At 38.7% G+C, this 25,463-nt stretch overlaps 1 protein-coding gene and 1 pseudogene across 2 annotated transcripts; one reads left to right on the forward strand and one right to left on the reverse strand.

The window, feature by feature from the left end:
* LOC101044264 (L-lactate dehydrogenase B chain pseudogene) overlaps positions 1-1,936 on the reverse strand; it is a 159,997-nt pseudogene extending 158,061 nt beyond the window's left edge.
* PLAAT1 (phospholipase A and acyltransferase 1) lies at positions 1,393-23,465 on the forward strand. Of its 2 annotated transcripts, none has more exons than XM_039478822.2 (4): positions 1,393-1,760; positions 9,778-9,916; positions 15,573-15,838; positions 23,206-23,465. In XM_039478822.2, the coding sequence occupies exons 2-4, from the start codon at positions 9,778-9,780 to the stop codon at positions 23,305-23,307; spliced, it is 507 nt and encodes a 168-aa protein (XP_039334756.1). In that variant the 5' UTR covers positions 1,393-1,760; the 3' UTR covers positions 23,308-23,465. The 2 variants fall into 2 exon arrangements, with proteins under 2 accessions (XP_039334756.1, XP_003927071.2); XM_003927022.3 differs by lacking the exon at positions 1,393-1,760 and adding an exon at positions 1,992-2,454.
* The last annotated feature ends 1,998 nt before the right edge of the window (positions 23,466-25,463 follow it).

The following is a 25,463-nucleotide window of genomic DNA, read 5'->3' on the forward strand; positions in this document are numbered from 1 at the left end:
CAAAAAGCTACAATCTCTCAAATGTTCTAGTTTCCACTTTGCCAATAATTACATGTTTTCAATGTTCTTCTGTGTACTGTTTCCAAAAGTGCCAATCCAGCCCCCAAATTTCGAATCACTGATTCACCTTGATAACACAACCCAATAGCTTTATGAAAAACAGTTGCATATTTAGGTAGTTGGTATCCCATTAAGACAAAACACATAAAATCCGAGATATTTTAGCCTTGAAATAAATGGGGGAAAGAAATCCTGTTAGCTGCGATTCCATTTACATTAGAGTAAAAATCTAAGTTACGCCTAGGTGGAAGTAAAGTCCTGTGCAGTGCTCCATAAAGATCACTTTGTATTCCAAGAGTTCCTTACTTAGCTGGTTAGTATTCCTGGCCTCTCTTTTTTTAGCAGTGAGAAAAAGGATACTCTCCCTGCTCCAGCTTTATTTTTAAACTCACAGATCTGGTCTGCGTGCATGCATGCGTGTGTGTGTAAACGCAGTGAGGGGTGTGTGTGTGTGTGTAAAAGCAGTGAGGGGTGTGTGTGTTAAAGCAGTGAGGTGTGTGTGTAAAAGCAGTGAGGGGTGGGTGTGTGTAAAAGCAGTGAGGGTGTGTGTGTAAAAGCAGTGAGGGGCGTGTGTGTGTAAAAGCAGTGAGGGGGTGTGTGTAAAAGCAGTGAAGGGTGTGTGTGTAAAAGCAGTGAGGGGGTGTGTGTAAAAGCAGTGAGGGTGTGTGTGTGTAAAAGCAGTGAGGGGTGTGTGTAAAAAAGCAGTGAGGGGTGTGTGTGTAAAAGCAGTGAGGGGTGTGTGTAAAAGCAGTGAGGGGTGTGTGTAAAAGCAGTGAGAGGTGTGTGTGTAAAAGCAGTGAGGGGTGTGTGTATAAAAGCAGTGAGGGGTGTGTGTGTGTAAAAGCAGTGAGGGTGTGTGTGTAAAAGCAGTGAGGTGTGTGTAAAAGCAGTGAGGGGTGTGTGTGTAAAAGCAGTGCGAGGTGTGTGTGTGTAAAAGCAGTGAGGGGTGTGTGTGTGTAAAAGCAGTGAGGGTGTGTGTGTAAAAGCAGTGAGGTGTGTGTAAAAGCAGTGAGGTGTGTGTGTGTGTAAAAGCAGTGCGAGGTGTGTGTGTGTAAAAGCAGTGAGGGGTGTGTGTGTGTAAAAGCAGTGAGGGTGTGTAAAAGCAGTGAGAGGTGTGTGTGTAAAAGCAGTGCAAGGTGTGTGTGTGTAAAAGCAGTGAGGGGTGTGTGTGTGTAAAAGCAGTGCGGGTGTGTGTGTGTAAAAGCAGTGCGGGTGTGTGTGTGTAAAAGCAGTGCGGGTGTGTGTGTAAAAGCAGTGCGGGGTGTGTGTAAAAGCAGTGCGGGGTGTGTGTGTGTAAAAGCAGTGTGGGGTGTGTGTGTGTAAAAGCAGGGCGGGGTGTGTGTGTAAAAGCAGTGAGGGGTGTGTGTGTGTGTAAAAGCAGTGCGAGGTGTGTGTAAAAGCAGTGAGGGGTGTGTGTGTGTAAAAGCAGTGAGGGGTGTGTGTAAAAGCAGGGGTGTGTGTAAAAGCAGGGGTGTGTGTAAAAGCAGGGGTGTGTGTAAAAGCAGTGAGGGGGGTGTGTAAAAGCAGTGAGGGGTGTGTGTGTAAAAGCAGTAAGGGGTGTGTGTAAAAGCAGGGGTGTGTGTAAAAGCAGTGAGGGGGGTGTGTGTGTGTGTATGTAAAAGCAGTGAGGTTGTTTTAGGGCCAGTCCTTCCTCCCCAACTTTGCTGACTTAAAGACTGAGAGGCTTTCTTGGGGCGCAGGTAAGCAGGACCCCTTGGGTCCCCGGGAATTTGTGTTGAGCTATTAGAGCGGTGTATTCACGATGGGTGTACCTGTATTGACGACGGGTGTGCCGGACATTCCTGAGCACCGCAAAACCGATCAGCTTTGCAGCCGCAGCCCCAGCACGACGCCCGGTCCCTGAAAGGCTGGCTGCGGCGGCGCCTGCGAGGCCCGCACGGGGCCGGGGGCGGCGCCCTGGGTCACGCGGCCGCCGCTGTGCTGCGACCGTTGGCGTTGGGCGCGCGCGCGCGCGGAGGCGGCTGCGTCGGGGAGCGCGGAAGGGTAGGCAGGCCCTCGACGGGCTCGCGAAGCTGGGAGACCGACACCCGCCTCCCGGGCAGAGCGGGCGACTACCCGATGGTTGGCGCCTCCTGCCGGCTGGGCGGCGCCCAGACGCAGGGGCCTGCGCGTGAGCGCCGGGGCGTGCGGGCGTCCCACAGCCGCGGAGGGGCGGCCGAGCCGGTTTCCGCGTGGCGCCGCTGGCGCTGGCGCTGGCCCTGGAGGGCGGCCCTGAGTGGTGGCCGGCGCCGGCCTCCCGGGTCTCTCCCTGGCGCGCTTGGAGTCGTCCCGCGGCCGCCAGCGGCGGGGTGGGCAGCTGCGAGGCCAAGGGACACCCCGAGACACACGCACCCGCCTCCTGGTGCGAGAAGACGACCCTGGCCGAAGAGTGAGGTGTGCTGGGCGGAGTGGGGGGGACCTCGAGGCGCCCCGGCAGCCAACCGTGTTCTAACCAACTGGCGAGCGGGAAAAGTTGAAATGTTTCGAGAACAGCAGATCTAATCCAGTCTCCTCCAGATCCCCAGTATAAACGGGGGATCTGAGTCCACAGGGCAAGAGACTTGCTTCCCTAGGTGACACAGCTGTTAAGTGGCAGAGCTGGGACTAGAAACCCAATCTAAGTAAGGCTTTTTTTTTTTTTTTCTTTTTCTTTTTCTTTTTTTTGAGACAAGAGTCTCACTCTGACGCCAGGCGCCAGGCTAGAGTGCAGTGGCACAATCTCGGCTCTCTGCAACCTTCACCTCCCAGGTTCAAGCAATTCTTCTGCCTCAGCCTCCCGAGTAGCTGGGGCTACAGGCACGCACCACCACACCCAGTTAGTTTTTGTATTTTTGGTAGAGACGGGGTTTCACCATGTTGGCCAGGATGATCTCGATCTTTTGACCTCGTGATCCACCCGCCTCGGCCTCCCAAAGTGCTGGGATTATAGGCTTGAGCCACCACGTCTGGCCTGCTTAAGGCTTTTGAAAGCTACTGTCCTCACTGAAGTGAACACGAGTAATAGTGCAACTAACTATTATTATAGTAGATTTTGGAAACTTGGAGGGTGAGATTCCCTTGGCATTCGGGATTATTACTATGACTCGTGCTGGAAAAAGTCATTCATTGTTTTCTCTGGGCTTGGGTTCCTTATTCCTTCATTCAGTGAACATTTGCTCCGCAGTTATTTGTGCCAGGCACTCCACCAGAGACTGAAGGTATACAGACCAAGTATTTTAGTATTTCTTATAAGGCAGGTCTAGTTGTGATAATATCCCTCAGCTTTTGTTTATCTGAAAAGTTTTTTTTTTAAAGCTCCCCTTCTTCCCTTCCTTTTTGAAGGACAGGATTGCTGAGTATATAGTATTTTTGGATAGCAGGTTTTTTTTTTTTTTTTTAGCTCTTTTAATATATCATCTTATTCCCTTCCGGCTTTCAGGGTTTTTGTTGAAAGATCTGATGGTGGGGGGGGGGTCCTTTTTATTTAACAAGTTGCTTTTCTCTTACAGCTTTTATATCCTCTCTTTGTCTTTAACTTGTCACAATTGATTATAATGTGTCTTGATGTAGTTTGCTTTGGGTTCATCCTGTTAGGTGTGTATTGAGCTAGATCTGGATTTGTTTCCTTCCCCACACTTAGGAAGGTATTTTCTGTTCCTTTCTCTCTTCCCTCTCTTGTATGTATATAATTCACATATTCTGTTTAATGGTATCTACTAAGTCTTTTAGGCTGTTTCACTCTTTTTTCTTCTTTTTTCTTTTCAGTCCTCAAGTTATGATTTACCAATGACCTGTATTCATGTTTGCTAATTCTTAATTCTTATTTCTGCTTGATTGATTGATTGATTCTACTGTTGAACCTCCTTATTGGAATTTTCACTTTAGTTTTTATATAATTCAGTTTGATGGTTGGTTTGGTACTTTTTAATATCTTACGTCTCATTGCTGAAGTTCTCAGTTTTTTCATGCATTGCTTTCCCTACCTCAATAAGCATTGTTATGACTGCCCTTTTGAATTCCCCATCAGATAAATCACATATTTACATTTTGTTAGAGTCAGTTTCTGGATATTTATCTTGTTCTTTTATTTGGAACATGTTTCTATGATTCTTCATTTTCCTCCATTCTCTGTGTTGTTTTCTGTACATTAGATAAAAGAACCACCTTTCTTAGTCTTGCAAGACTGGTCTTGTGTAGGAGATACTCCTTTCCAATCAGCCTGGTCAAAGATTTTTAGAAGCCATTAACTTCTTTGTGCTTGTAAACTCTATTTTTATTCTTAGTGCCCCTCTACCCAAATTAAAGAGTTTCAAGTCATTGCCTTGAGAGAGGTGGGGCAGAAGCCAGTCCCTTGAAATGCAGCTGGAGAGACTGAGGTGTTATGTGTTCCAGTTTCTTTTTTCTTTGCAGAGAAGCTTAGTGCTAGAGTTTAATCTCCCACTCATTCTGCCCTATAACAAGGAGAATGTCTGAGGCGGATGCCTATACTCTCTATAGACTGCTCAACATTGAACCCTGAGAGACTGCTGCTGAACGTTTTCAAGTTAAAAAAAAAAAAAAAACAACCCACCTTTTTGTTCTTTGTTGTCTAGGAGACTCAGAAGTGCAGAGCTCTGTCAACTCCCAGACTAGGAGCCAGTCCCTTGCATGAAGGCTATAAAAACTAGCGCACTCCATGTCTGCAGAAACTACTTTCAGGGAAAGTCTGCAGATCTGGATTTCTTGTTGGCACAAGTCAGAGAAAAAGGTATGGGGGGAGTGACCGCTCTCCTCCTGAACAAGCAGAAATCTAACACCCTCCCATCAGGGAGAAACTTCAGGTCTAGAGTTATTACTAAAGGAAGCCATAAAGGAAGGGGCAAAGAGTGCCCACTTTACGTTTTATACGTGAAGAAACCCCCTCCCCCTCACCTTTTTCCAACTGGAGTTTAAAGGAGTTTATTTCTAGAGCAAGCAAGGGGAAAAGGTGTGGGAATACCATCCTTCCCATTCTTGGTGGTAGAGGTCTCCAGTTTCTTTCATCAGAGAAATCACTGGGCTGGGATTGTTATTGGAGCAGGCAGGGGAAAGTATGAGTGCCTATCTCCTGTTCAAGCAAGAAGTCTCAGATCTTTCTTGCAAGGGGAGTCTTCTAGTCTGGAGTTATCATAGAAGCAAGCCAGGGAAAAAGATCCAGGAATGCCCTTTTTGCTTCTCAGGCATGGAGAGACCCTCCCCAACAGCTTAGCTCTCATGAGAGATTGCAGGAATTTATCTCAGGAGCAAACCAGGCAAGAAAGCATGATGAAAGGGTGGTACCATCTTTCCTGTTCTCTCTAGAAGAGGCCTCCAACCTCTTTCCTTTGAGAAATTGTATGGCTTGAATTGTCACTAGAACAAACTAAGGAAGAAGGTGGGAATGTTGTCCTTGTTTAGGCTCGAAGAGGTTTATTCTTTGTTTGCTATATAGGCTCCCAGATGCTGGCATATTAGAGACCAGAACCACATTGAACTACCGGAAGAGGATTCAGCCAAACCCTTTCCAGGGAGAGCTTGCAAGGTTTAAAACCTCCCTTTGTTATTTGTGTTTGAGAGAAATCCTCCAATATGTTGTCCCTACGATTTCTCAGACACAGTGATTTAAGAGCCAAGCCCTTTGAAAGTGATGGTAAAAGCTGAGCATTAGGTGTTTGGCACAAGCCCCTTATTCCTTGGGACCATGCTAGGAGTTGGGGTTTCCTTCCTGATTATTAGACTGTGCACAGGGTGGGGTTTGTGGATGAATGTAGCTTTACTTTTCCTACCAACTTTGACATGGATATTTTTTTCATTGTCTAGGGTGTAGGAGTCTTTCAGCTGGATTCTGACTTTCTTTTGGAGATAATCGATCTGTGTGTAGGTGTTTCCTTAGTGTGTTTATGGGAGAAGGGATAGCTTCCTATGACACTTACTTTGCTGAGATTTCCTTATTGTGGGTATAATTTGCATTCTCCTAATGACTAATGTTTGCCTTGACATCTGTATATCTTCTTTGGTGAAACGGGTCTTCATTCTTTTGCCTACTGTATTTATTAGTGTTTGTAGTACTATAAAGGAATGTTTGAGATGGTTATTTATAAAGAAAAGAGATTTAATTGGCTCATACTCCAGAGGGTGTACAGGAAGCATGGTGCTGGTATCTGCTTCTAGTGAGGATTTCATGAAGCTTACAATCATGGTGGAAGGCAATGGGGGACTAGGTGTACTCATGGCGAGAATGGGAGCAAGGGGTGATGGGAGGCATCACACTCTTTTAAACAACCAGGTCTCTGGTGAACTCACTCATCACCACGGGGTTGGCACTAGCCATTCATGACGGATACACTCCCATGATCCAAATACCTCCCACCGGACCCTACCTTCAACACTGGTGATTACATTTCAACATGAGATTTGGCAGTGATAAATATCCAAACCATACAACCTACATTCTAATTGTATTGTTTGCTTTTTTATTATTGAGTTTGGGGAGTCCTTTATATGTTCTAGACACTTGTTCTTTCACAGATATGTAGTTTGCAAATATTTTCTCCCACTCTGTAGTCTTGTCTTTTCATCTCAACAGGATCTTTTATAGTGTAAATGTTTTAAATCTTAAGGACTATCAATTTACCAATTCTTCCTGGTAAGGATCATACTTTTGGTATCAAGTCTGAGAACTCTTTGTCTACCCTAGACCCTAAGAATTTTTCTCCTATGTTTTTCTCTATATTTTATAGCTTTACTTTTACATTTCAGTCTGTTATCCATTTTGAAATAATTTTTGTGTAAGGTGTGAAATTTAGATCAAGTTTGGTTTGTTTGTTTGCCTATGGATGTCCAATAGTTTCAGCACCAATTGTTAAAAATCTTTTATATAATAGTGGATGACCTTGACTAGTTAAACTACCTACCTGGTTTTGTTTCCTTTGTCTAAAAAAATGAGGAGATTGGACTAGGACTAGATGGATGTCATTTAAGCTGCATTCCTAGAAGTTCTGGGGTCCCAGGAAGCTTCATTAAGAGCAGCAATGTGGGTGAGGAGTGAGTAGGGCTCTCATGCTGTCCCTGACTTCATCCAGGGAAGTGCTGCTTTTTGTGTTTTTTATGGTTCTATCTGATACGTGTTTTGACATGGTACCCACTCCTATAAACAAGTTTGGAGACCCTTAGATTAGATAATATCTAAAGTACCTTCCTGTAGTCCATTACTGTGATTCTAAGTGTTCAGGATTGTAGCTCACTTTTCAACTTGCGTATTAGCTTTCAGTCTCCTTTGTTAGTTTATTGAGGGGTTACTCATGTGAAATCATGTTTCTCTTTATAAATATGATAGAATTTATGAAATCAACAGTTTATGAATAAATTTATATGTCAGAAATTGAAAATTTATTAAATATATTAGAATTTTGCAGTTGAATCATTTATTTCACAGAATTATTATGTCTGGAAGAGAGCATAAGGAGCTAAAATCCTACATAAACAAACCATGTACCAATCTCAATCTCTGTCTTATCATCCACCTGTCTAGCTCTTGCCAATTCACAGAGCATTTGCAACAGTATTTTACCAGCTCCCAAAGGGTTACTTGCAGCAGCTTTTTACCAGCTCCCTAGGGTTTACTTGCAGCAGTTTTTTGAGGTTAAACAAAATCGTGCTTAAATGCTCATACCTATTTTCAAAATGAGGAAACAGACTCAGTTCCAGTGACCTGCCCAAAGTTACAGAACTAACAAGTATCAAGTAGACAACAAAGAGGAGAGCTCATGTCTTAATACCTAGTCCAGTTATTTTCCTTCATAGTTTATATATTAGGGTTTCAGTTGGTATTTTCCAAAAGTTGGTCTTCGCCACTTTAGCTTTTTATCTGTAAAGTGGAATAATAGCATAACACACTCCAATAGTTTTGTGTGTGTGTGTGTGTGTGTGTGTGTGTTCAATTATATAGGATTGAGATAGTGCATTTGAAAAAAATTAAACTAGAAAGTGCTCCCTGTTCAAATTGTGGTTATTATTATACACTTTGGCTGCATCTGGGAATCCTAGCAGGCAGCTTTGTGTGCTTGCTGATTCCTATTCACAGGAAATGTGTTTGTTTATATCACAGTGTATTATCTATTTTTCCTTTTAATACCCATGTGGCCAAATTGCGAACTGCCATATTAATAATACACAAACATATTTGAGAGGGTGGTTAGACTTTAATGATTTCCATAAAGTTGTTTTAATAGTTATTTTTCAACAGATGGACAGCTTACATTTGGCCACATTTCTGTAACAGTGTGATGATTGAAGTTTTCAACAGATGCATACAAATACTTGGGAAAACATCCTTCTCTTATTAATTGTTATAAAAAAGACTTTTAAATTGCCAGAAAACTGATAGTCTGTATTCCCAAGTCCTTAGTCTCTGCCATTATAATTATAATTTAGATGATTTGGAAGTTTTTATTTCTGGCACTTGGATTTATTTTGTAAATGAGCATATATAGCTGCATTAGAGCGAAATGATGAGGAACACCCTGTTGTCAATTAGAGATTCAACATAGATACAGCATTTAAATCCTCCTACAGTTGATAGATGTACATAATCTCCTCTTGCTGAGTCATTCTGCTTCTATACCATACATATAAAATAAAATGTAACCTTCCATAAGAATCAACTGTCAGATATTTATATGTTCTTTCTCAAAGTGTTAACTTAAAAAAAAATTACCAAACTTAGAATTTTCAAACATGTTCATCAATGTGATGAACTCCCCAGCCTTCCAAGTTGTCTTGCTTCTGCTGTTGACTACCTAGCATGGCTTCTGGAATCAGTAAGTGAGGAATCTGACAATAAGGGGGGCAGGAAGGAGAGGCATGAAAATCTGTGGTGGCATTTATGATTGTTATAATGACAAAGGACATTTACTGATACTTAGTGGGTACAAGCCAGAGTACCTATAGCTGCTACACCACACAGTAAAGTTTTAAACAAGAAAGAAATATTCCATGTCATACATTAATTTGAACATCTGGCTGGACAACCATCTATCTGAGCCTGGAAACCAACTCTGCTTAAATGAAATGGAAGAGTAGATTTTGTAATACATGGTATTTTTGCAGAGAGCTTTAGTATTCACAGAATATTAAACGTTAGCATCCACCTATACCTCTGCTCCTTGATTTTACTATACTACTGTATAAAAGGCTGAAAGACTTCTGATCTGATTTTATTGATCCTAAATTCTGACTGTTTTATGCTAAGTAAGTCCAAGCATAGAAACACTTTTTTATATCTTTTAGTATAGTCATGGACTGAGCATTTACTTAGTAAACAGATACTATAAATTTACTTTTCTATTTCTCCTTTTTATCCTAAATAGGGCATATTTTAATATTTAATCCTTGATATTTTAAAATTCTGAGAAAGTTATATTATCCATGCATTTCTATATTTAAAGAGAAAATTATAGAATGCTTGTTATTATAAAGGGGCTCTGAAATTGATCAGAACAAGAGGCATTACTATAGAAAATTAAGTAATACAAGACAAATTATTTCTCTACTTGTCCCCTTGTGCACACATCACTCATTGTTGGAATCATTAAAAGAAAAGGACAGGATCATGATTCTAAGTCTTTAATATGGAATGTAGTCTCAAGAAATTCGGTATCATTCTGCTTTTATGAATGTCTTAAACTGATTTTCTTTTGGCAAGTTGTATCAGCTAGATCTTCTTTGTGTTTGTCATTGCAGATGGCGTTTAATGATTGTTTCAGTTTGACCTACCCTGGCAACCCCTACCCAGGAGACTTGATCGAAGTGTTCCGTCCTGGCTATCAGCACTGGGCATTGTACTTGGGTGATGGTTACGTTATCAACATAGCTCCTGTAGGTGAGATTTATTTCCAGTGGCTCCTGGGAGCAAATTTTTAGTGTTCTTGTTACAGGAAGGAATCATGGGTGAAATAATAAAACAAAATTGAAATAAAATATAAAAAGTAGATAAATCCAAGTAGTCTAGGTTTAGAGAAGGATATTCTAAAACCAAAGCAGCATTGAAGAAATCACAAAGGCCAATTCACATTAAATTTTAAAACCTCTGAATTTAAAATCACAATTAAAAAGTAAACAACCAGCTGGAGAAAATATTTAAATGTCTTTATGTATCGCACAAATAGGTTATTTTGATTCATTCAACACCTATTTATAGATTACCTGCTATGTTCTGAATGCTACTCTAAGTGCTGGGGGAGATAGGCATCTCCCTGCATGGTGGAGTTTATATTTTAGTAAGGAGGGACACCATGAGCAAGTTACAGAAATGTTAAAATTGTGATAAATGATACAGAAAAAATAAGAAGGTAGGATGACAAGTGCTGACGGCGGGTGGTGGTGGGTGGAGGGGCTGTGATTTTAAGTGAAGTGGTCAGGAAAATTTCATAAGAAAGTGACATTTGAGGAAAAACTTAAAAGAGGTAAAGAAACCAGTCAAATGCTTTCTGGAGAAATACTATCCCAGGTCAAGGGGCAGCAAACACTAAAACCTTAACAAACAAATGGATAAAGAATTATGAACAATTTGTAAAAGAAGAAAACCAAAAGCTAATATACCTTTTGAAAAAATTTCAACTTTCTGGCCTAGGAATTGTGAAATAAACCAATGAAAGATTTCATGCCTGTCTCATTAGCAAAGGTTAAAAAGTGATAACAATCAGTGTTAAGAATATAGTGAAATGAACATAAATGTATTGTTGATGTTAATATAAATTGAGAATGTTTTGCACAAAAGCAATATAACAGGATGTGTTGAAAGTTTTCATAGGGTTTATATTCTCTGACCCTGTCATTGTACTTCTAGGAATCTATTCTGGAAAATATTTAGAGACGTAGACGAACATTTCTGTACAAGGACATTCACTTCTGTGTCATTTATAATGGTTTAAAAAGTAGCTAATGGCATATGTTCAATAGGAGAAAGTTAAATTATGATTTAGCCACATAATATAAATATCATGCAGTATTATTAATTATAATATTATCTAGTATTCTTTACTGAGGAATCTTCATTGCTTCACTGAGGGAAACTGCAGGAAGAGTAGAGGTGGTGCTGGCCTCAGAGATGCCTATGTCTAGGGGTTTAACCACTATTTAGACTCCCTGTCACACATCTGTATTTTTGTCTATATGCTGTCTTCATTTTCCCAGACTATGTCTCTTTAAAAAACTGAACTGATGACATAAGCAGCTTTAGGTTCTGTCTCTTAGGTTATTTAGAACCAACACGAAAGAGCTAACTGTAACTACTTGTTACAGTTAAAGAATCATGGAGACAGACTCCAATGGCTCCAGTATGAGTCCTATGTTCATTGCTGGACTATCACTGTGCCCAAGAGAATGAAATAGTATGACTGGCCCAGACAGTTGTTTCCAGGAAGAAATAGGCAATGGTGGGATTTGGTGTTGAATAGATAAAGATAATAGCATCTGTAACAGCCATTAAAAGTCTTACATCTGGACATGTTTTATTGCAGGGTAGTTGGTCATAATATAATATTTATTTGAAAAAGATTAACCACATGCTTAATCATAAAGCAAGTCTCAATAAATTTAAAAAAAAAACTGAAATCATACCAATCACCCTCTTGAACCACAGTATAATAAAAATAGAAATGAATACAAAGAAGATTTCTCAAAACTATACAAAAATGTGGAAATTAAACAGTGTGGTCCTGAATATCGATATGTGATACTTAATATTGAGTGTTAATGTGATTGAATTAAAGGATACAGAGTATTCTTCCTAGGTGTGTGTGTGAGGGTGTTGCCAAAGGAGATTAACATTTGAGTCAGTGGACTAGGAGTGGCAGACCCACTCTCAATCTGGGTGGGCAACATCTTATCAGCTGCAAGTGAGGCAAGGATAAAAGCAGGCAGAGGAACATGGAAGGATTACACTAAGTCTTCTGGCCTCCATCTTTCTTCCATGCTGGACGCTTCCTGCCCTTGAACATGGGACTCCAAGTTCTTCAGCTTTTGGACTCTTGGACCTACAACTGTGGTTTGCCAGGGGCTCTCGGGCCTTTGGCCACAGACTAAAGGCTACACTGTTGGCTTCCCTACTTTCGAGGTTTTAGGACTCAGACTGGCTTCCTTGCTCCTCCACTTGCAGATGGCCTATTATGGGACTTCCCTTTGTGATTTGTGAGTCAATATTCCTTAATAACTCCCTTCTATGTATACATCTATTAGTCCTGTCCCTCTAGGGAACTCTGAAGAATACAGGTGGAAAATGAAATCAAGGCAGAAATCAAAAAGTTCTTTGAAATTAATGAAAATAGAGATACAACTTACGAAAATCTTTGGGATACAGCTAAATCAATGTTAAAAGGAAAGTTTATAGCACTAAACACTGTCAATAGGAAGTTAGAAGGTTCTCAAGTTAGCAACCTAACATTGTACATAGTGGAACTAGGAAAAAAAAGAACAGACCAATCCCAAAGTTAGCAGGACAAAAGAAATCTAAAATTGGAGAAAAATAGAAAGAAATTGAGATACAAAAATCCACACAAAAGATTAACGAAACAAAGGATTTGTTTTTTTGAAAGGATAAACGATTGATAGACTGCTATGTATAACAAAAAATATCCAAATAAGTGCAATCAAAAATGACAAAGATAACATTATAACCAGTCCTACAGAAATACAAAGGCTCCCTAGAGACTATTATGAATACTTCTATGCACACAGATTAGAAAATTTAGAGGAAATGGACAAATTTCTGAAACATACAACCTTTCAACATTGAGCCAGGAAGAAAGTGAAAACCTGAACAGAGCAATAACAAGTTCCAAAATTGAATCAGTAGTAATAATAATAAAAACCTACCAACTGGCAAAAGCCCTGGAGCAGATGGATTCACAGCCAATTCTACAAGGTGTACAAAGAACTGGGACCAATCCTACTGAAACTATTCCAAAAACTCAAGGAGGTGGGGGCTCCTTTTGAACTCTTTCTGTGAAGCCAGCATCATCCTGATACCAAAATCGGGCAGAGACACACAAAAAATGAAAACTTCAGGCCAATGTTCCTGATGAACATAGATCCCAAAATCCTCAACAAAAAACTAGCAAACAAAATTTAGCAGCACATCAAAAAGTTAATTCATAATCAAGTAGATTTAATCCTGGTATACAAGATTAGTTCAACATGCACAAATCAATAAATACAATTCACCATGTGAACTGAGTGAAAACCAAAAACCATATGATGATCTCAGTAGACTCAGAAAAAGCCTTTGATGAAGTACAACATGGCTTTATGATAAAGAGGGTTGGAACATACCTCAAAATAATGAATCATTTATGAGACAACCACAGCCAACATCATACTGAATGGGCCATTCCCATTTGGAACTGAAACAAGACAAGGATGTTCACTTTCAGTATCTCTGTTCAACATAGTACTGGAAGTGCTAGCCAGAGCAATGAGGCAAGAGAAAGAAAGAAAAGACATCCAAATAGGAAAACAATAAGTCAAATTACCTCCTTTTGCTGAATATATGATTCTGTACCTAGAAAGCCCTAAAAACACCACCAAAAGGTTCCTGGAACTGATAAACAACTTCAGTAAAGTTTCTGGATACAAAATTGGTATACAAAAATCAGTAGCATTTTTATATAACAGTAACATTCTAGGTGAGAGCCAAATTAAAAACAATTCCATTTATAATAGCCACAAATAAATAAAATACCTAGGACTGTATCTAACCAGGAAGGTAAAAGATCTCTTCAAGGAGAACTATAAAACACTGCTAAAATAAATCAGAGATGAGGCAAATAAATAGAAAAACATTCCATGCTCATGGATTTGAAGAAATAATATCATTAAAATATTCATATTGCCCAAATCAATCTATAGCTTCAACACTATTTCTGTCAAACTACCAATTCCATTATTCACAGAATTAGAAAAAATATTCCAAAGTTTATATGGAACCACAAAAGAACCTGAAGAGCAAAAACTTAAAAAAAAATGCTGGAGGCACGTTACCCAACTTCAAACTCTACTAGAAGGCTATTGTAACCAAAACAGCATGGTATTGGTACCGAAAGACACACAGACCAATGGAACAGAATAGAACCCAGAAAGAAACTCAAGCACCTGAAACCATCTGACCTTTGACAAATTTAACAAAAATAAGCAATGGGGAAAGGCCTTCTTATTCAATAAATGGTGCTGGAATAACTGGTGAGCCATATGTAGCAGAATAAAAACTGGACCCCTACCTTTCACCATATGTAAAAAATTAAGATGGACAAAAAGTTTAAATGAAGAACTCAAACTATAAAAATCCTAGAAGAAAACTTAGGAAAAACCCTTCTTGATACCAACTTTGGCAAAGAATTTATGTCTAAGTCTCCAAAATGAATTGCAACAAAAACAAATATTGGCAAGTGGGACCTAAATAAAAGAGCTTCTCCACAGCAAAATAAATTATCAACAGAGTAAGTAGCCTGTAGAATAGGAGAAAATATTCATATATTTGACAACCATATATTTGACAAATGTCTAGTGTCCAGAATTTATAAGAAATTTAAATAAATCAACATGTAAACACTCCAATTTAAAAATGGGCCAAGACAGGAACAGACACTTCTGAAAAGAAGGCATTCAGGCAACCAATAAATATATGAAACAATGCTCATCATCACTAATCATCATAGACATGCAAATCAAAACCACAATAAGATACTATCTCACATTGGTCAGAATGGTGATTATTAAAAGGTCAAAAAATAACAGATGTTGTTGAGTCTGCAGAGAAAAGGGAATGTTTATACGCTGTTGGTGGGAATGTAAATTAGTTCAGCCACTGTCGAAAGCAGATTGGAGATTTATCAAAGCGTTTAAAAGAGAACTGCCATTTGATCCAGCAGTCTCATCACTGGGTGTATACTGAAGGGAATATAAATCATTCTACCAAAAACTACATGTACTTGAATGTTCATTGCAGCACTATTCACATAGGAAGGACATGGAGTCAGTCTAAATCAGTGGTGGATTGGATAAAGACAATTACACACACACACATACACACACACACACACACACACACACACACGGAATACTATTCAGCCATGAAAAGAAACCATGTCCTTTGGGAAGAGCTGGAGGCTATTATCCTAATGAAATTGATGCAGGAATAGAAAGCCAAATACCCAATGTCCTCACTTATAAGTAGGAACTGAACATTGAGTACGCATGGACATAGAGATGGGAATAATAAACACTGGGACTATTAGAGGGAGGAGAGAGGAAGGTGTGACCTGAGAAGCTATGTATTGGGTACTCTGCTCACTACTTGGGTGATGGAATCATCCATCTCCAAATCTTGGCATCACAAAATATACCCATGTAACAAACTTGCACACGTACCCTCTGAATCCAAAACAAAAGTTGAAATGCCAACATTTTCAAAGTCTTTAGATGGCATTAGAGTTGATTGAACTGGGTCACCGTACCTTACTGACCAGAATTCTCCTTTATAGATGGCATTCCTGCATCATTTACAAGTGCTAAGTCTGTATTCAGCACCAAGGCCTTGGTGAAAATGCAGCTCTTGAAGGATGTCGTGGGAAATGACACATACAGAATAAACAATAAATATGATGAAATGTATCTCCCTCTCCCTGTGGAGGAAGTCATAAAGCGGTCAGAGTTTGTAATTGGACAGGAGGTGGCATATAACTTATTTGTCAACAACTGTGAGCATTTTGTGACATTGCTTCGCTATGGAGAAGGAATTTCAGAGCAGGTAAGTTTTCTTTAGGAGATGTTCTCCCATTGAGAAAAGAATAACTGTTGGCTATGATAAGGGTCTTAGGTCTCAATCCAAATGAAAAGAACCCGAAAATACGAGAATACTGAAGGACATGGAATGGACTTTAGCTGTCCATAGTCCTGCAATAAGTTAACCAAACTGAGACTCAGACATGGATATTATGAATTTGGGGCTAGAAGGTACTTGAAGTAGAATCAAGACCATAGCATTCTGTCAGTCTTATTATCTTTAGTCTTTCGTTTTTTCCTATTACTTCACCATACAGTAGTCTCAAATCAGTGCCCTTGTATACCGAAAAGAATATGATGGAAAGGATGTTGACTTAAGTTTGAGAGAGAGCTTATTTACCAGTATCACAGATTATTGTTCTTAAATTGTTTTTCATTGGTGAACAGAGGCTAACTAATGACATATCTTAGTGGGTTTGTGAATGTTTACTCTTCCCTCGCAATTGCTAATTTCAATGAGATTTTGTGCTTTTAAGTAAATCCTTTGATTCACTGAGCTTTTGGATGACTTTTGATAGATTAATTGACTTTATTTTTAAAATACTTTACAATTCTGTCAGTCACTACCACTGTTTTGTAGTATGACAGATTTCTTACTAACGGCATGCTTAATTGTCTTTTCCCTACCTGTTGTCCCACCAGTCTAGTAAACTAAAGATGTGTTAAGGTGATAGAAGAGAATGCATATATAAAACTACAATCAAACTTCTCTTCATCCAAAATACATATAAAAGTATTCACTTAAAATATTAAAATATGAACAATAATTTCGTAGATTAAACTCCAGGGAATTGTTAACTATGAAAACTTTTAAAAAGACTAACTGAAAATTTGAAGAATAATACCATAATATTTTAATAATTCAAATTTATTGAAGATTTCCAGTATTTTGAAATGACGGATCAGTTATCCATTTCTATCCTAAGTAAGAAATGAGGTTATAATTCTTTTCACAAAAGCTTGGAAAAATGGCATCTATAAGAAGGCTAGCAAAGCCTCGTGTTATCTAAACCCTTCACTTCTTGAGCCTAATTTTTCAAAATCCTACTTGTCTTGCCCTAGACCCAAGATTCAGATTTATTGTGGTTTTGATTTGCATTTTCCTGATGGCTAATGATGTTGAACATCAATTTATATGCTTATTGGTCATTTGCATATCACCTTTGGAGAAATGCCCATTAAGATTATTTGCCTATTTTTTTTTTTTTTTTTCTGATGTTGTTGTTTCTGAGATAGAGTCTTGCTTTGTTGCCCAGGCTGGAGTGCAGTGGTGCAGTCTGGGCTCACTGCAACCTCTGCCTCCTAGGTTCAAGCAATTCTTTTGCCTGAGTAGCTGGGATTACAGATGTCTGCCACAATGCCTGGCTAACGTTTTGCATTTTTATTAGAGACAGGGTTTCACCATGTTGGCCAGGCTAGTCTCAAACTCCTGGCCTCGTGATCTGCCCACCTCAGCCTCCCAAAGTGCTGAGGTTGCATGGGTGAGCCACTGTGCCTGGCCTATTTGCCCATTTTAAAATTGGATTATTTGCCTTTTTATTGTTCATTAGTAAGTTTTCTTTATGTATTCTGGATACTGGACCCTTTTCAGATATCTAGAAAGTATATTTTTCATCAGGGAAATAAAATATATATTTGTCATCAGGGAAATGCCAATCAAAACCACAGTGAGGTTTTGCTTCACACTCAATAGATAACAAGTGTTGGCAAGGAAGTGAAGAAATTTGAACTCTCATGCACTTCTGGTAGATATGTAAAATGATATAACTGCTTTGGAAAACAGTCTGGCAATTCCTCTAAAATTAAATGTAGAATTACTATATGACTCAGCTATTCTAATCCTAGATATATATCCAGGATAAATGTAACATATGTCCACACAGAAACCTGCACATGAATGTTTATAGCAGTATCATTTCTAATAGTTGAAATGTAGAAATAACTTAAATATCCATCTAATGGGTCATGGATAGACAAAATGGGTATATCCATACAGTGGAATATTTTTCAGCAGTAAAAGAACTGAAGTACTGCTACATGCTACAGTATGGACCTTGAAAACATTATGCCAAGTTGCCTACTTAGTCAGTCATAAAAGACTACATATGTTATTATTTCATTGATATGAGATGCCTAGATATTATTTCATTGATATGAGATGCCTAGAATAGAGAAATCTGTAGAGACAGAAAATAAATTAGTGGTTGCCTGGGGCTGAGGGGGTTGAGGCAAGTGAGGGGAGGCTGCTAAAGATAAGAGGTATCTTTTCGGAATGATGAAATGTTTCAAAATTGCTATTGTTGAATAAGTCTAGGAATATACTAAAAAGCATTGAACTACATTATTTCAGCAGGTAAATATGTGGCATGCTAATTAGATACCAAAAAAATTTTTCAAAAGGTTTGGGAAAATGGGAGATAGAACATAATGAAAGGCTATATTTGTTTTCATTAGGAAATAATTGGAAATTCATTCTCATTAGGAAATGTATTAACATAATGAATGTTCTGCTCACACATAACAATAATTGCTTTTGAGCTAGAACATAGAGGGTACACACAAATTCCTGCTCACTTTTGCACTGAAAATTAACAGTTTAGATAGGGGATAGGTTCCATTCCTCTTCTTCTTTGTTAATGGCAAAGTTGATCACTGTGCTAACTAAGCAATTTTTATTTGTTTACTTATTTTATTTTTGAAATGAGGAGATGTTAGTCAAAGGGTAGAAAATTTCAGTTATGAAAGAAATAAATTCTGGAGATGTACTGTACAGCATGGGGCCTCTGGTTAATGATACTATGTTGCCTACTTTAAAATTTGCTAAGAGGGTAGATCTTGTGTTAAGTATTCTTAGCACAAAAGGAAAAACAACAACAAAAGAAATAACAAAACCAACAAAGGGAGTGGGAGGAAGTTTTTGGAGGTGATGGGTAAGTTTATGGCATTGATTGTGATGATGGTTTCATGGGGGGTATACTTATCTCCAAGTTCAAGTTGAATACACTAAATATCTACAGCTTTTTGCATGTCATTCTTCAATAAAGTGGTTAAAAATAACCAATATTTTAAAAAATGTTAAAAAGAGATTAGAGCCATCTTCTTACTTGACTATAATTTGTAGTCCATCATCATTTCACCTTTCATATCTAGACCCAAGACTCATGAAAAATGAATTTTTCTTCAACAAATAGTAGAACCTGTTTCTGGCAGGTTCTGATGAAGAAGATGCAGTGACAGCCTTAAGAGCCTACCTAAGCTTTGGTGTTCATGGACCTGAGTGAGAACCCCATCTTCACCATTATTAGTTGAGTGTCCTTGGACCCACTGTTTATCAGTCTTCTAATCAATACAAGTCATTTGAAAGATTATGGAGATATTTGAGGTCTCTCAGCATACTGTATTTTGTATTATCCATCCCAATAAATGGCATGCCCATGGTGGATATTACTTTTCACAATAGTGTCCAGGAATTTTGTAGATCTTTGTTAGTATAGTCAATAAAATCTTGATTTAACAGCAACTGGATTATTTACTACTATAATAATAGTATTACTACCAATAATAACTAATATTAGATTAGCTTTTTGAATCCCTTTAAACTTAAGAGTTCTTGAGCTTAGAAATGTTTTATTAGGGAATGGCTATGTATTTTTCAAGTTTAAAAACTAGTAATGCTTAAAAAAGGTAAGAAGGATAGGATTATATTTTCATCTTTTTTTTCTTTGTGCCTTACTGTATTTGAAAAAAATACATTCAATTTTCTAGAGCAGTTTTTAGCTTCATGGCAAAATTGAGCTAAAAGTATAGAATTCTCTCCTCTTCCCTCACTGAATACAGTCTTCTCCATCATCAACATCTCACATCGTTACCATACCTTTGTGAAAATTGATGAACCAACATTAACACTATCAATCAAAGTCCATAGTTTACATTAGGGTTCACTGGTTGTGTCATGAATTCTATGGTTTGGACAAATTTAAAATAACAGAGTCCACCATTATAGTATCATAAAGAATAATCTTCCTGCCCTAAACCTCCTGTGCTCTACCTATTCATCCTTCCTTTTCTGCAAATCCCTAACAAGCATTGAATTATTTTTACCTTCTCCATAGTTGTGCAGTTTTCAGGATGTCATGTAGCTGAAATCATGTAGTATGTAACCTTTTCCTATTGGCTTGTTTCATGTAATCATATGTATTTAAGGTTTCTTCATGTACTTCTGTGGCTTGATAGCTTATTTCTTTTTAGCACTGAATAATACTCTACTTCCTTGATTAATCACAGTTTATTTATTCACCCACTGAAGGACATTTTGGTTGCTTCCAAGTTCTGAAAAAAAGGTATAAACCTGCTACAAACCTCCATGTGCAGGTTTTTGTGTGGACATAAGTGTTCAGCTCTTTGGGTAAGTACCCAGGAGCGTGATTGCTAGATAATATGGTTAGAATATGCTTAGTTTTATAAGACACTGCCAAACTATCTTCCAGAATGAATGTACCATTTTGCATTTCTCACTCTCAGCAATGAGTGAGAGTTCTTGTTGCTCCATATCCTTGCCAGCATTTGATGTTATTAGTATTTTGAATTTTAACTATTTTAATAGGCATCTTGTTTCAATTTGCAGTTGCCTAGTTACATATAATGTTGAGCATCTTTTTGTATGCTTCTTCACATACCATCTTTGATGATGTGTCTCTTGATAATCTTTTGCCTATTTTTTAATTCAGCTGTTCATTTTCTTATCGTTGAATTTTAAGAGTTCTTTGTATATTTTAGGTAATAACATTCCTTCATCAGATTTGTCTTTTAGAGATATTTTCTCTTGTGTCTTGTAGTTTTTGTATTTTTCAAAAATTTTAAGAACATTTTAAACTCTCATAGACTGAGCAAATTATTAAAATGTCTCTACCTTTGTTGAAGATGGCCCACACCTTTCAATAGGCCTGGATGAGGCAACAGATGAACACATCCTGATGGTGCTTCAGTGCATATGACCACAGCCTTAGGAGTGCTTCAGAAAAGCATTTTGATAAACTTGCCATACATCTGTGTCCTCGCTACACTGCTGTCTGGACACAGCCACTCCAGATTCAGATAATGTTTTATTAGGCCAGGTACAGATCCCCAGAATGAGGTCTTTATTATGGCCCATGGACAGAAAGTCCTGTAGAGGATAAAGGATGCAGAGTTGCGTTTGGTGATCTTATAATCCAAAGTAAGCTGTGAAGTGAAAGCTGTTGTTCATGCTGGTTCACCAAGAACATCCTGAGATGTTGTAATCCTGCATGTCACATCCCATCACTTGTGACTCCAATGGATTGTCCCAATTACGTGAAATTCCTGATCTAGAATGAGACTTGAAATAAATGAACATTTGGGATTGGGGAATCTGTATGCACTGCTTAAAGTGGCTTTATGGTCATGGCCTGTGTCATCTCTAGGGATTTTCGTTTGGGATCAGGTTGCCCATCACCCAACCAGACCTCTTAAATTTGTGGGCTCTCATTAGCATCTTGTGTTTCTTGTGGCTGAAGGATACCTAGTCAGTTAGGTCTGCACCTAGCTGGGGCCACACTATCTATAGGATCCTGACATTTTCCAAGGGCTGTACTCTCCTATCATTTGACACTTCTGTTTAAAGACACTGATTGCACCTTTGTAATTTTTTGTTGACTACCATATTTCTCTGTATTAGAGCTTCTTGGGATCTCACTATCTGCCTGGAATTATACTAGGGTTGGGCTTGATCACTGTTTAATTAGTGACTCTCCCCCTTCTTTGGGATTTTGTCTTATATCCTGCATCTTTCTGCCTCTTTCCCCCACTACGCTCAATATGGTATTTGGGTAGCTCTATGTTATAGTGAATTCCTATTATTTCCTAAGAGATAACTTAGGTAATGATTAATTAAAATATAAATAAAATAGATAAAAAACAAATCCAATAAAATAAAAATTATAAAGTAAAACAGGATGTGTCAAGGCTAGTACCAAGTTGTTTGCCATTACCATTCTCCCTGGCATCTGGGGATTAGAGCAGAGACACCGGGTCACAGTTAGAGGTCTAGTCTCTGCCTACCACAGGATGGTGTAGTGGAGTGAACACATGCTGCAAACACATGGAGCTAAGGCTCCTGTTGGGTACCTCTTTCCTGGCCCTGGCTCTTGTGCCTGTTCCTAACAGGGAAGCTGCAGTTAGGGAGGTAGCATCATATTGCAGTAATATGTGGGTGGCAGGCTCCATGGCGGAAGGCTGTGGTTAGACAGAGGGCGTGCTGAAATATGACCTGGGTTAGGCTTTCCAGCTCTTGGACTGGTTCCCCAGAGTCATTTGGGAAAAATATTTTGCTTTATTTGAAAGACCTGATTCTTAAATCCCAGAGAGAACAAATGTTTTCAGAGTACCTGATAATTCTGAAGTGTCTGAATGTGACCTTTGGGTCATAAAATTGCACTCAAATCCATTTGAATGGAAGGCAATATTAGTTGAGTGCCAAGAAAACCATGAATATTCATTAGTTCTCTCATCATCATCATGATTAATACCCTTAAAGCTATAAATGTCTGAATTCCTTTATAGACAGTTGATCTTGAGAGTGGTTTGTCTACATGAGAAATTAATTTTGACATGATCGTTAACATCAGTATTGGCTTTTTTTGAAGTTTGTTTATCAGAAGAGAAATTGTGTCTTCCAAATAAGAGCTTATGTGTATTTAGCACAGATGACATCCCTGAATTATTTTGCTAATAAACATTCCTTAGAGAGAGACACACACGCTCGCTTGCGCTGTCTCTCTCTCTCTCTCTCTCTCTCTCTCTCTCTCTCTCTCTCACACACACACACACACGATACTTAACCTTGGTGTAGACCCAGCCAACCCAAAGTGTTCATTTAAGGGACAGGAGCTGCACAGGAGAAGAACATGGGGTTTAGAAGACTCACCCTATCTTTAAACATCTTGGTGGTATGATCTCATGCAAACAACTTATGATATCCCAAGTTCTGCAAAACAGGAATGGTATATTTACCACTCTCACCAGTGTACTATTATGATTAATAGGAACTGTGTTCATAATGAGTTTGTAAACTCCGAGTGCTTTAAAAATATGAGAAATATATACTCGTGTATGTATCTACACCTCTGGCATAAAAATTATAAATTTATTTCTTCATCTTTAAGTAGAATTTTAATTTTGTATTGAACTTTAAACGTATCCATTGTACATTGAACCAGATCTTCAGTTTAGGAAACAAGCTGAAGCTTCATTTAGGACACTGAGATGTCTTTAGAATATGATGTGTTTTTTTGTTTGCTTCTTGTTTCCTTATAGGCTAACCGAGCAATAAGTACCGTTGGGTTTGTGACAGCTGCTGTTGGTGCCTTCTCGTTCCTGGGCTTGTTTCCAAAACGACAAAAAGCAAAATACTATTAACAATTTACTGGAGAAATACTGATGTTGAAGGAATTTGGGAAGAGGAAAAAAAACCTGGAATGAATACTTATTTTCAGTGCATCATTATTGTTCCAAATTCCTATAATGGATGGCAGGCTCTTTAATAAATTGCTTACTGATATTATCTTATCATTGAACCAGTGAGATTTTCTTTTCCTCTGCTAGCATAGATTTGCTGTGGCAGCTTGAACAGGAAATCTTTTGAGTGAGCCAGCAGAAGATCTTAACAAAATCACATCACATTTTATTTCTACTGTAAGTATTATTTTCCTTTTCCCTGAGGGTGGCCATTTTGCCAGAGGGATGAAACACTATTTATATATGGTTTTGAAAGAAATTTTAAGAACCTCAAATTGTTAGGGTTGACATCTAAATTCATATTTCTTTTCTTGTTGGAAAAGGAACTGGGAAATTCAGCATTTTGGTTAGGCAGTTCGAGGGATTCTAATTTACAAGCCTTTTGGGGATGTACTCTCATCTTCCTGCACCTGTGTAGATGTGGGTGGATGGGAAGAGGAGAGGCTGTCTGCCCCAGGGCTTCAGTTGCCATGATTTCTGTGGAATCTACTTGCTTGTCAGGAGGACATGACAAGTAAGAGTGGGCTGTTATTTCTTACATATTATTCCCTTTGGATTTTGAAGTATTTCAGGGATTTGACCTTTTAACCTTGACAGGAGATCATTAAATGTTTGTTTTTAAAGTGCCATATTTGGAAAACAATATCCCATATTCTTAAGACTTTTACTACAAGTCAAGGAGTGTCATAATTTTATTCTCTCATTTTTTTATGTGCTGAATTAAAGAAACTGCATTTTAGTGCTGTTGCAGTGAAATCCTTGGTAGCAGCAGCTAGGGGAAGGTGGAGTGCAGTTCTCTATAACCTAGGATTACATCAGACATTGTAACACGACTCCATAAACCACACCAACAGCCAATGACATCCATCTTATGCTATCATCAGAAGCTTGCCATTAAATAAATATTCAAGTTAATATTAGGGGGATGGTGCAATGGGAAAACTAGGAATACAGTAGCTAATGTAACTAAACAGAAGCCTCAGTGAAAGTCTTGTTCCTAGTAAATTGATTTAGATTTTACCCCAGGGTCAGAAATACTCAACAAGCTAATTGCAGGGTTAATAATAATGATAATAGAAGGAGTTGCCTGCTGCACTCAGAGCCACAGAGACCCTGTATCTCTTCCCTTCTTTTTCATGAATTCTTTCCCTTTCTTATGGCACCAACTCTGTCTCCAGTAACCCCTAAACACTCTCTTCTTCCACTGGTCTTCTGGGGAGGTGTGAGTGTCTCTTATCAGGAATTAATGTCTAAAATTACGCTTTCATTTTTACTCTAAATTCAAGTCTCTGTTCCTTTTATGCCTCTTCCCAAGTAATAGTTAACAACAACCAAAACAGTTTTCTAGTATTGTCAAGTTAAGATGAGACTGGCAGTAGCATGTGTTACCTTTCCCAAGGTATGCTTACTTTTCTAAAGGATGCCTACGTAGAGCAAATCTTATCCCAAAGCAGGAGAATTAGGTGTGGTAGAATGACTACACCCACCAGTGGGAGAAGGAGCAAAATTGAAATCAAGAACCTCCTGAGAGCTTCAAGTGCAGCCTTTCTAGAGAACTCTGGATGTCTCCACTCCAGAAGACAGTACTGTCCGTGCTAGATAATGTCACAAATGCACTTTTAAATTAAATATATGTCATATTCACATTGGTAGTGTTTGAGGGTGCAGTAGTTTTCACCCTTTAGAGGTAAGCTCACAAAGTTAGTCATCAGTTTCCCATAAAAAATGATTACTCTTGATGATGACCAGCTTAAGACTGTGAAGCTTGTTTTTTCTATAGGTGATTATTTGATATCATGCTCATTGTGCTTTTCTAAGACAGAGTCTCACACTGTCTCTGGGGCTGTTGTACAGTGGCCCAATCTCAGCTCACTGCAACCTCCGCCTCCCAGGTTCAAGGGATTCTCCTTGTCTCGGCCTCCTCAATAGCTGGGATTACAGGCACCCACCACCATGCCCAGCTAATTTTTTATTTTTATTTTTAGTAGAGATGGGATTTCAATATGTTGGCCAGGCTGGTCTTGAACTCCTGACCTCATGATCTGCCCACCTCAGCC

This window comes from Saimiri boliviensis, chromosome 8 (genome assembly GCF_048565385.1).
Source record: "Saimiri boliviensis isolate mSaiBol1 chromosome 8, mSaiBol1.pri, whole genome shotgun sequence".
Lineage (NCBI taxonomy): Eukaryota > Metazoa > Chordata > Mammalia > Primates > Cebidae > Saimiri > Saimiri boliviensis.

Coding starts and splice junctions, on each gene's coding strand:
- PLAAT1 (XM_003927022.3), top strand. CDS start 2,140: ATGGTTGGCGCCTCCTGCCGGCTGGGCGGCGCCCAGACGCAGGGGCCT. Junction 2,455..9,777: donor GACCCTGGCCGAAGAGTGAG/GTGTGCTGGGCG, acceptor TTGTCATTGCAG/ATGGCGTTTAATGATTGTTT. Junction 15,839..23,205: donor GAGAAGGAATTTCAGAGCAG/GTAAGTTTTCTT, acceptor GTTTCCTTATAG/GCTAACCGAGCAATAAGTAC.